This window comes from Phocoena phocoena, chromosome 4 (assembly GCF_963924675.1).
Source record: "Phocoena phocoena chromosome 4, mPhoPho1.1, whole genome shotgun sequence".
Classification (NCBI taxonomy): Eukaryota; Metazoa; Chordata; class Mammalia; order Artiodactyla; family Phocoenidae; genus Phocoena; species Phocoena phocoena.
Genome location: NC_089222.1, coordinates 120,300,497 through 120,312,998, shown reverse-complemented (window position 1 = coordinate 120,312,998; position 12,502 = coordinate 120,300,497). Strand labels below are relative to the sequence as shown.

Below are 12,502 nucleotides of genomic sequence, written 5' to 3'. Positions count from 1 at the left end.
TACAATAGCAACTGTACATCCTCCCAAATCTGAAACACAGAATTGATAGAGGACACTTACTAGTTTAAAGTGTATTTCATCATTCTAAGTCTGTGAAGAAAGTATCCTGCAGGAATTGCATTCAAGAGGGTAATTTAAGACTACATTTCTAGAACATATAATGTACAACACCATCACAAAAACAAAACACTGAACCAGGAAAATAAAAATAAAAATTTAGAACCAATAATTACGGAATTACAATCTGTAACTGTCAAATAATAAATGAGTTATAATTTTTTCTTTTTAGAAAAATATCACCTAAAGTTGAGGACAAGCATTTACTTGGGAATTGCAGAATACTACACTTCCTTGATAGCACGTCACTGTTCTGAAGACCACCACAGGCCTCAGGGCATTGGAACATTAATCAACAAAATTCATCCTCACAACTGCACCAACTAGTGTCATCGATATATGTAGCTGACAGCAAATTTTCTCAATGAATCAGATAAATGCTCCTTTATTTTAGCATACAAAAGAGCTTACTACGTCCCTGCTGCCCACAGCAATCTAGCAATTAAATACTTAAGTCATTTCATATACAAGGTTTATGAATTACTCAGAACTAGTGACTTCTAGTAGTGTTTTCTAGTTATTAGAGACTCGTCAAACACATTTAGAGTTTTCAAAGAAGCAAAAACAAAAACAAACATAAATCTACGTAAGTATTTTTGCCATGAATCTTTCTTTACCAATTTTGGCAGGGGGTGGGGGTCATAAATTAATTGAAAAAAGCAATATAAAAATAACAGAAATTATAAAGTACCACTTTCAGATGATTCAAGTATCAACTTGGTATGCATGTAAGTTCACCAATTTATTTCTTCACCTATGATTTCATATTCAAAGTGCCACAGCTGACTTAAGTATTGATAGTCAGAAACCTATAAAGTCAAGCTCTTAAAGGAAATATTATTTAGATGGTGAATTTGTCCTTAGAACTTTAATGCCTTTACTATTTCAATATAACCAAACAAAACTTTTTGAAGTATTATTCTTAGTTTTTGGTTAACCATATATACATATGGTTTTTTTGAGGCTGGTAGCAAAAATTAAAACAGGTGTTCACATCTCAAGAGGAGAGCACAGATGAAGGGTACAGAGGCTCTATACTATGGACCCGTCCTTGCTCTGTGCTGGAATCATCACGGGCACCGCTCCCATCCTACTGAGATTAGGGGCAGCTACCTTAGCAGTTGGGAGCGTCACACTCTGAGGATCACGCTCGAAGTCTTCGCTTGGCACTTGGTTATACTGAGTCTTGGAATACCCTTCCATGTTGGAAGGGGACATGGATCCCAGGGATGAATGATTGCTGCCGAGGTAGCTTCTGGCAGTGGACGTACGGCTCTTTGGAGGAGGCACGTCTTCCCTAGAAATAAAGATCCCAATACACGTTCAAAGAACAAATTTCTAAAAACCTACAATATGTAAGCTATGAATCATGGGTAGGGAAGAGCCTCTATTTAAGCATTAAGTACATAAAATCGTGTGTGACACACAAAAAACAAGCACAGTAAGGCCTAATGTCATAACTGTGTATCTGTACCAAATTTATCATTTACAGTTTCTATCTTCACAATGAAATGTGTTTTTTACAAAAATGTGCTATTCTATAATGCTGTCTTGCAAAGAACAAACTTCAAATATTTTCATATTCTAGTATCACTGATCAAGATAACCTGGTTACAGTCATGTAACACTCTATAGTCAATAAAGCACTAACACTTGCAGATATTTCTACCAAAAAAAGAACAAGACAAAATATCCTTTTTATTATGAAAGTTACTCATCTAAGACTTTAGCTGAAAACTTAGCAGACTGAAGTTTGCAAAAACTGAGAATTAGGCATAAGAATTTTCACACTAAGCACTGACATAGAATATATATCTGAGTTACTTCTGTGCATTTAAAAAATAAAAGTGCCCAGACCCACCAAATGTCAATTTTCTGGGTGTTACTTTGGTCATATGTTATTTTTACAAGTCCTATAATCCAATGTGTACTTCTAGTTAAGATCTACTGGTTTAGAATATTTAAAAAATAAAATAAAATCACATTACCCATAGTTCTATTAACTACCTATGTCACTTGATACAATCAGATCTTTAAAAAAAAAAAAGAAAATGGAGATGTTAAGGTTTGATTTCTCTATACAGCTAATCTACAGAGCATGGAATTGTTATTTATTTTATTTTCTTGCGGTATGCGGGCCTCTCACCGTTGTGGCCTCTCCCATTGCGGAGCACAGGCTCCGGACGTGCAGGCTCAGCGGCCATGGCTCACGGGCCCAGCCGCTCCACGGCATGTGGGATCTTCCCGGACCGGGGCACGAACCCGCGTCCCCTGATCGGCAGGCGGACTCTCAACCACTGCGCCACCAGGGAAGCCCAACATCTCCATTTTTTGAAAACTTTATGCCTGTACTTTTTTTTTCTTTCACATCTTTATTGGAGTATAATTGTTTTATAACGTTATGTTAGTTTCTGCTGTACAACAAAGGGAATCAGCTATATGTATACATATATTCCCATATCCTCTCCCTCTTGAGCCTCCCTCCCACCCTCCCTGTCACACCCCTCTAGGTCGTCACAAAGCTTTCAGCTGATCTCCCTGTGCCATGCAGCTGCTTCTTACTAGGTGTCTTGTATTTGGTAGTGTATATATGCCCATGCTACTCTCTCACTTCCTCTCAGCTTACCCTTCCCCCTCTGTGTCCTCAAGTCCATTCTCTACATCTGCGTCTTTATTCCTGTCCTGCCCCTAGGTTCTTCAGAACCTTTTGTTGTTGTTGTTTTTGTTGTTCCACATATATGTGTTAGCATACAGTATTTGTTTTTCTCTTTCTGACTTACTTCACTCTGTATGACAGACTCTAGGTCCATCCACCTCACTATAAATAACTCAGTTTCGTTTCTTTTTATGGCTAATATTCCATTGTATACATGTGCCACATCTTCTTTATCCATCCATCTGTTAATGGACACTTAGGTTGCTTCCATGTCCTGGCTATTGTAAAGAGAGCTGCAATTATTATTTTGGTACATGACTCCTTTTGAATTACGGTTTTCTCAGGGTATATGCCCAGTAGTGGGATTGTTGGGTCATATGGTAGTTCTATTTTTAGTTTTTTAAGGAACCTCCATACTGTTCTCCATACTGGCTATATCTATTTACATTCCCACCAGCAGTGCATGAGGGTTCCCTTTTCTCCACACTCTCTCCAGCATTTATTGCTTATAGATTTTTTTGATGATGGCCATTCTGACCATGAGGTGATACCTCATTGTGGTTTTGATTTGCATTTCTCTAATGATTTGTGATGTTGAGCATCTTTTCATGTGTTTCTTGGCCATCTGTATGTCTTTGGAAAAATGTCTATTTAGGTCTTCCGCCTATTTCTGGATTGGGCTGTTTGTTTTTTTGATATTAAGCTGCATAAGCTGTTTGTATATTTTGGAGATTAATCTTTTGTCAGTTGCTTCATTTGCAAATATTTTCTACCATACTGAGGGTTCTCTTTTCATCTTGTTTATGGTTTCCTTTGCTGTTTCATGCCTGTACTTTATTGGGAGAAGGTAGACAGGCTTGAGAAAAGCATTTTGCAATGGTTCTTAACGTAGAGCCCAAAACGGGGAGGAGGGCACAGTGTAGGTTGGTTGGCTCCACACACTTGAAATAAGTAAAAGCTTTCAAATATGTTGAGGGGAAGAGCTATAGCTTTCATCCAATTCTCATAGGGGCAAATGCTTCAGATGGTTAAGAGAATTAATGCTTTAGTGACATAATAGAGTATACGTCAGTCAACTCCTGTGTCACTTAATTACCTGATATCATGATGAACTTCCTTTTCGTATTTTTCTTCTCTGCGCTTTTTATGACAGCAAAAGATGATAAGACCAATGAGCACTAGCGCAAGCAAAGTTCCTATAACAGCTCCTGCAATTGTCCCAGCTCTATTTGAAGCTAGAATAAAATGTTAATAAGAAAATAATTAATATTAAAAAAAGCAAAACAAAAAAACAAAAAAAACTTCCATCTAGTCATTTTGAAAGTAAGGATACATAATGACACTGATTTCATCGCATATACTAACGTTAAGAGACAAATTAGTTAGCTTTTTTTCTGGTCTGTGGGAAAATCCACTAAAAGAACTTTCTTCTGAACTGTGTAAGCTATTTCAAGGATAAAAGAATGAAACCACTCTAAAAGATTTTAATATTCACAGCTATCTTGGTTGGCATATAAGAATGTTCTAAAAAGCTTGTCGTCACTGACATTGGCTAAATATGGTACAAGAGTCAATTTGACAACTCTTGCCTCTTTAATGTCACTACAATAAAAAAGAAGGTTTTATTAATAAAGTGTAGTACTTTTTTTCTTTCCATGACTTAGAAAAGCTAGCAAACAAGCCACAGGGTGCTTTGCTCAAAGTTAGCATCCCCTTGCCCTTAATACCCACACTCACTGATGGCACCAAAGGAGGCTGTATAAAGATAACACTATCACAGCAGAAAGAAGATAACTTACGAGGAACAACATCCAGGCGTAGCAGGCATTGATCAGAGCCCACTCTGTTTTTGACTGTACAACTGTATGTCCCGGAGTATTCGGTAGTGGCATTTTTTACAGATATAACAGGTGAAGTCATTTCTGTGAGAAGAAAGGGGGTAAGGGAGCAAAACCCATTCTTATAGTAACATATTGCTGAGTTTTTAGTAAAAGCAAACTCTACTTGGTTGACAATTCCAGGTAAAAGTGAGACAAACTGAAGCTACATACAGAACAAACTTGGCAAGACACGTGCATGTCTCCGGGATGCAAACGACTGTGCCTCTAGTTCATTTATGTCAAAGCCAAGGTAATCATGACCCCTTCAGCCAGGCACAGAGAGTCTCTGCTGAAGCAGAGCCACATTGACTATAAAAAACATTCTGTGCCACAAAGGCTCTTAGGTGCAGCAGTAAGATTTACAAAATGTATGTCATCCCCCCAGACAGAAGAAACATGAAAGAAAGTGAGAGGGGGTCGTATTGTTCAGCCTCTTGGTTTGAAAAACAGAGGTGGAGAGAGATCCTGCTTAAAAGCGGGGTGGGGTGGGAGGGAGGAGGGTGGAGCATGGTAACCAGTTTGAGTAACAGGTTAATTATAACATACAGATGAGTAATCAGATTTAACCAATTTGAATCTTGTTGGTTAGTCACAGCTGTTGTTTTGTTGTTTTAACAGACATGCCATGGTTAAATAACCGTATCTTCAACACGAACCCAGGCAAAACACTCAAGATCCAACTCTTGCTGTAACTTAACCACTAATTTATGATAATGAACAGTTTCCATCAATATTACCATCAATTAAAAAATATACAACAAAGAAACCAATTATAATATCCTAAATGGTGATCATTATAAAAATATCTCTTCACTTATAATACATGACACCAAGTTGTCATTATAAAACACTGACTAATTCCCACAGAATCCTGATTGCTCTGTCTAGAAAAGGGAAGGTATCTGGGGATTAAAAAATATACACTTACATGCACAAACCCTACTAGACTTAAGTCTAAATCAATGGCACACGATTCAAAGTGCATCAGCAGCAGTACCTGGTAACCATGAGGTTGGCAGTTTCTGTGAGTTGGACAATTTTTGCCATTCATATCGTAATGGGAGTGAACCTTCTTTCGGTTCACATTTTAGTTTAAAGTCACTTCCAATTTCTTCTGATCCATCAATGTAACATCTTATACCCGAAGGCTTAACTGAGAAAAGAAAATAAGTTATAACTTTATACAAGAGAACAGAATGTGTGTTTCTAATGATTACTTAAACACACAGCATGTCACACAACCACTAACTCAATAGCAGGGGGTCCTGGGTTCAGAGTGGACAAGACTGAAAGACTACAATAGGTTGCCAACGCCAGTTTACTCAGCTTGATCCAGCACAAAACAGGCAAGAATGAGCTCAGGCAAGCAGCCACTGCACAAGGCCAGGCAGCATCTCAGGTGCGGCTCTGTGCCCCTCCATCCCATGGGGCACATGTGAAAAAAGCAAGGATGATGCGGGCTGGGCTACTTCAGACCCAAGGAAGCTTCTTCCCCCCCACCCCCCCATTCCCAACCTATTCTTCTACTTGGAGGGTGACATGTAGTCCTCTGGGAGTATATGCATTGTCACAACCCTCTCTGTGTGCTGTTAACCCAACAATCAGGGGGTTGACGATAAATTATGCTGATAGGAGGGACAATTCACTTAGTACAGGAAGGACCAATTATTTTCCACATTTACAGCAATCCAAAAACACCCAGAGAGCAGTGTTATAAAAAGGCAGATCTGAGGTTATATTCCAGGTCTAACTCCATTACGTGAAACCCACCTGAACACTAGGTTAACACCCTGGCAGTTCAGACTCTCTTGCTGAACTGCATTAAGGCATAATACACATACAATAAAATTAACACATTTTAATCATGCAAGCTGATCACTTTCAACACTAAGCACCACTCCAATCCTCTCCCAAGCAATTTCCCTCAAGTTGACTGCAGTTGATCTCACTGCACAAACGGGTCCCAGACAGCCGCTGATCAGATTTCTATTGCTATAGATTACTTCTGCTGCTTCATGAGTCCTATAAATGGAAAAATACATTATGCGCTTTTACTTCTTTTATTCATCGTCAGGCTTTTTTAAGACTGATCCAATTGATCTATGTTGTTGTATATATATATCAGTGGTCCGTTCTTTCTTACTACCGAGTTGTATCCCATCGCTTGTTCATTCAGGTATTGATGCACACTGTTTCCTGTCTTGGGGCTACTGTTAAAGCCTAATTAGCTAAACTGGCCAGGAGCAGGTGTGAAGTCTGTGGAAATCAGACTGACTGGCGAGGAGGTGCTATGAGGAGCTGGGACAAGGGAGAGAGGGATTCTGAAGGTTCTGAGAAGAGTCTTCTAAAAGCAGAGATCAGTTCTGAATCTGATGCCATTTCTGAGGCAGGATTAGGAGAAGCGGGGATTAAACTGGAGACGAGGGTCATTTAGCAACCTGAGTACCCCCAGTAAAGGATGAGTAGTGCAAAGTGGGTCTGGGGGCAGCAATGAGGAGACAGCAGTAGGCTATAGTTTCCCAGCATCCCACGACCTTGGAGAGCAACATTCCCCATAAACCCTGTACCTGGCTCTATTTGCATCTCTCTTCCCAACCTGATAAATGGCAGGACTGCTTTTCTTCTGTTTTTCTGATTTTCATTCTTTCAAGTCCTGGGTGGGCTTTTATTCTTTCACTACTAAGAATAAATGTGAATGGGTTTTACAGTTTGGCACTACGTGAACAGTTTGAACAACACTGCTTGTAAATAGTGGTATATGTTTTCCTTTTTCATACCAGGTAAGTAAATGTTTATCTCTATAAGAAAGTGTCAAACTGTTTTCCAAATCTGGCTGACACGGTCTGTCATACGCAGTGGGTTGTCAATCATGATCTCACTTCACACATTTCCTGGTAATTCTTAAACTTAATTGGATTTCTCCCCTTTGTTACTACTTATACTTTTTAGTAAGGATCAACAGATGCATTTAACTGCGTTGTTGACTTTCCTAAGCAAATCTCTTTCTTTTTCAGACTTATCAGTTGCCCTGGACATTACATCAACTGGACTTTTGAATCAGTTTTGCGCATTATCTCATCCTCTGAGTCTTCAACAAAATGAGCCTTGTTCTCCATTTCTTCAACCTACCAATAAATCCTTTATTACACAAACTAGCAGTAGGTGAGATACTGAAGCAATGCTTTGGACATCAAACTTCTATTGGTAATACAGCGTTCTAACCCTAACCCTTCTTCTCTTCTACTGAAAAATGTCCCCTCCCCAAACATCTCCAATAACAGGCAGTTGTTTAAAGTGGCTGCTCAGGAAATCAGCGTCCCACTGAGTTTGAGATTTCAACATACTCTATGCACAGCAGAACGAGATTTTTACCAGCACTGGTTCTGAGCGGTGCTTAGGACCGGCTGCCTGCTTTCCGCTGGGTGGAGAAAGTGCAAGTCTTTTATATGCCAGCCCAGCATTACAAAGCCAGGAAGACAAACTCCTAATCCACGGCACTTAGCTGAATTGAAAGAAAGATGAAACCACAAAAGGAACAAAAATAAAGTCTTACCCGCTAAGGTTTCTTTGGTCTGGGGCTCCAGGATATCTAGCTATTGTCCTCAGAACATGTACCACCATGATCATTAGCAGAGCTAATAAAAAGTCCTTCTCAGTTAAGGGTACATGGCTGTCAACTTGTATTCGGTCAGCGTCCCACCGATTTAGCAATGCTGTGCTCCATCTGTGTATTGTATCATCATCCCTCCATGCTAGTGGCTCACTGCCTCAGTCTATAGGAAACACTCTAAATCTCTACTTGGGACAGAATATGCTTTGATCATCATGTCATCCATATAGGAATATTTTTGCTTAGTTCAAAATACCTTGACTCCTGGCAAAATCCGTGCATAGATGGTAAAAATCAATGGGCAAAAGTTTGAGGAGAAATAAGATATTTGCATAGTCTCAAAGTGGTTCCCCCACTGTGATTTTTTTTTTTTTTTTTTAAACATCTTTACTGGAGTATAATTGCTTTACAATGTTGTGTTGGTTTCTGTGGTAGAACAAAGTGAATCAGCTATATGTATACATATATCCCCATATCTCTTCCCTCTTGCGTCTCCCTCCCACCCTCCCTATCTCACCGCTCTAGGTAGTCACAAAGTACCGAGCTGATCTCCCTGTGCTATGCGGCTGCTTCCCACTAGCTATTTTACATTTGGTAGTGTATATATGTCCATGTTACTCTCTCACTTCGTCCCAGCTCACCCTTCCCCCTCCCCGTGTCCTCAAGTCCATTCTCTATGCGTCTTTATTCCTGTCCTATCCCTAGGTTCATCAGAACCATTTCTTTTTTTTTTAGATTCCATATATATGTGTTAGCATACGGTATTTGTTTTTCTCTTTCTGACTTACTTCACTCTGTATGACAGACTCTAGGTCCATCCACCTCATACAAATAACTCAATTTCGTTTCTTTTTATGGCCAAGTAATATTCCACTGTATATATGTGCCACATCTTCTTTATCCATTCATCTGTTGATGGACACTTAGGTTGCTTCCATGTCCTGGCTATTGTAAATAGTGCTGCAATGAACCCTGTGGTACATGACTCTTTTTGAATTATGGTTTTCTCGGGGTATATATATGCCCAGTAGTGGGATTGCTGGGTCGTATGGTGGTTCTATTTTTAGTTTTTTAAGGAACCTCCATACTGTTCTCCATAGTGGTTGTATCAATTTACATTCCCACCAACATGCGATAATTTTTTAATCCCAGAGGGAAAAGTAGTAATTTTTTTTTAAAGTAGTAATTTTATAGCAGAGAAACCTATCAGATAAAACTGAAACCAAGTGATCATGGTTAACAATAAGACAGGACATCATGTGCCCCCTGACATTAACTGGAGACTACAGACGTCAATGCAGCAGGGATCTTAGATTTGACCCCAGCACAAAAAGGCATTAACAGGAGGCTGTGGAATTCAAATTAGGCCTGTAGTTAATATTATTGTCCCAACATTAATCTCTTGCTTTTGGTAGTTGTACTATGATTTTATAAAATGTTAACATTAGGAAAAATTAGGTTATGGGTATACTCTCAGGAACTTTCTGGTATTTTTGCAACTTTTCTGTAAAACTAAAATTATTTCAGAATAAAAAGTTGAAAAAAAAAATACCAGTGTTGACTGAGTCCCCACACATGCTGTTGCCACGTGTTCTTGTGATGTGGGTGCAGTCTGAGCGCACCATATACACACACGAGGGAAAGTTAACCTGTGCGTGCTCTCCTCTGCAAAACAACCCAGTCTATTTATACCGAAAGGTCTCAATAATAGGCTTTTTCAGAGTTCTCAGGGAAGGTGCTGGTAATGTGTGGCCACCATATTAACCCTCTGTCAATTCCCTTTGTTATCATCACCCCTGTCCAGTTTCTTGCCTGAGTTGCATCCACATATACGTCTGGTGTGTCTGAAAGAGCAGGGTGGGCCTCAGCAATGGAGCGAGGGATAGCAACATACCACCCCTCACACCGAGGCAGCTAACGGTCCACACAGCGCCCACGGCTCACCAAACGAGCTTTCATTACTCCGTGAACACCATGGTGGCATCTTCAGGTTTCCCACAAACGAATCAAAGTATCAGGGAGAGCCTCTGACAGTGAACCAAGCAAGAGCTCCACTGGACTGCCATTCAGTCTGGTCCCTAGAGGGCACTTTATTTAATCTTTCCTCCAGATTGTCTAAGCAGGATTTTCAGAAAAAAGTGAGCAAATTAGGCTTCTGTCCAGCTCTCACTTTCAAGAGAAACTTCTAATGTTTTCTCCCACAGTGGTCATGACTCACCTGGAAACATGGAAGAGACAAAGAAATTCTCCTCTGGCTCTGAGACAGCCTCGCCAGGCCAGAGGATTAGTCATCCCCACTTCCCTTCAGCAAGCACTGCCCCCATTCTCCCCTACCCCTCATTTTAATCCCTCTCTCCATCCCTGATTTGACTTCAGGGTTTGCTTGGCCATGGTGATGCCCCACGGAGCTAACAAAAGGAGCTACTGTCTCAATGCTTCCCACAGATCTAGGCTGAGGAATAAGATGTGAGGGGTGTGAGGTTTAATGTAAAAGGCCATCCCTCCTGCCCGACAGCCATGGCTGCTGCCTCAGTGTGCCCGGCCAGAGCCTGTTCCTAAGGGACCTCTCTCTCTCTTTCCCTCTCACACACACTCACACACACAGTGCCTGTCCACACCTCTTCTGGGAACATGTGCCAATCGCATTCCTCCCAGCGTACCTGTCCCCCTCAGACAGGGATTTCACAATAAATAATTCTGATAAATATGTATAGTCTGCTTGGTACAGCATGAACTAGTTAAATTTTCATATATATCCTAACTCAGTGCTTCCTGAAGAGCAGTACTTATAGAAGATATACTCAGGGTTATAATTCCAGGTATGCCTGGGCTAAGAGTTCAGACAAATTATTAAACTTTACTTGCTTTCATATTTATAAAAAAGAAAGGCAACTCCATGTTCGCTGAATGTAGACACAAAAGGCTAGAATTTCCAATGTTACCATATTCCTTTTTCTGGTTCCTTGTTCAGGTTCACTTGCTTTCATACCACAGACATATTCTGAATGAGCTCCATTTAGCATGGAGTGCCCTTTACCAGGACCCCCTTGTGTGCTCCCTTCAGTGATGTTGCCAGAAGACTGCCTTACCAACCAAGACAACCCCTGGAGTTGCCATTGGGGTGCAAAGAAATCTGCATTCTTATTCCTAATCTCTACCTGCTCTGATATTCATTCTTTAGAAAAGTATGCTACTCAGGATGAGTCTGGAACCCAATGGACTTAAGCTCTCTGCTCAGTTTCTAAAACAAAAGGAACGAAAGGTAGAAGTTGAGGTGGGGGGGTGGGACGGTGGGGGAGTTGTCCAGATTAGTTATTTCCAGGGGTATGGCAGGTGATTCCAGCAACCAGCATTTCCTACATAAAGTGGGTGCCCAAGTGTCCCCCAAACCTGGCACCTTAGGTCGCAGGGGAATTTACTGTCACTGAATAGTGATAGACAGTTGAGATTTTCTACATGGCAGCCATTGTACTTTTGGGTAAAGCCTACCATGATAAGATTTTAGAAGTATATTTATGAATGGTACCTTTCAGAGTTTCTCAATTTGCAGCGGTAAAGAGTGCTTGCGCATGACCACAGAATCTAGAGGAGGATAACAAACTCTGTGGGCCTTGACTGTTTATAAAGCAGTTTATACATATCTCCTTCTAAACTATCCTGGAGAGCTGCATCTTAGTGGCCACCTGTCTAATCTCCTCACTTTAAGGATGAAAAACAGTGATGCTCATGGAGGTTAAAGGACTATCTAAGGTCTAAAGGCCTTACACCAATTCAATATTCCAGCTACCATGTTCCATCTCCTCTGTTCTAAATACTCCAATTATTCATCATAGAAACCTCATTTATTCTTTGGGAAATGCAGTTCGAAAAAGCTTAAGGCACACGTCACAATCGTGAGCTGAATAAGACTGCAAAGAGATTTAATGATAATTATTTTTATGTTTCGAAAATATAGGCTGAGGCCCAGGAAATGAAGAGGTTCTATTTAATTCTCAGGGCAAACCTGAGAACAATGGAAAAGCCTGGATCCCCTAACTCCTGCTTTAGGGTTCTTCCCCCATATCACAGAACTCCTTCGTTTACTTTCAAATGCTTTCATGAACTTCACAAAGAAGTTGGTCGCTTATTTTTCCTATCCAAAGGAAAAACAAAAAGGTAGCTTTATGCTATTAGAGGACATTAGAATTATGTCAAGTATTTTAAATTATTACTCTAAAAACCTAAGCTTTGTCTCACATA

The 12,502-nt window shown here is 40.2% G+C and overlaps 1 protein-coding gene across 3 annotated transcripts in view; it reads right to left on the bottom strand.

The window, feature by feature from the left end:
• Window positions 1-282: 282 nt before the first annotated feature.
• Window positions 283-12,502, bottom strand: part of CXADR (CXADR Ig-like cell adhesion molecule) — a 49,661-nt gene continuing 37,441 nt past the window's right edge. Inside the window, exons 4-7 of one of the 3 annotated variants that reach the window (XM_065876352.1) lie at window positions 5,651-5,806; window positions 4,573-4,695; window positions 3,870-4,008; window positions 283-1,414 (exon numbers count right to left, since the gene is read on the bottom strand). In XM_065876352.1, the coding sequence (XP_065732424.1) occupies window positions 1,150-1,414; window positions 3,870-4,008; window positions 4,573-4,695; window positions 5,651-5,806 (683 nt within the window). In that variant the 3' untranslated portion in view covers window positions 283-1,149. The remainder of the gene's footprint in view (window positions 1,415-3,869; window positions 4,009-4,572; window positions 4,696-5,650; window positions 5,807-12,502) is intronic. The other 2 variants (XM_065876353.1, XM_065876355.1) reach the window with 2 other exon arrangements.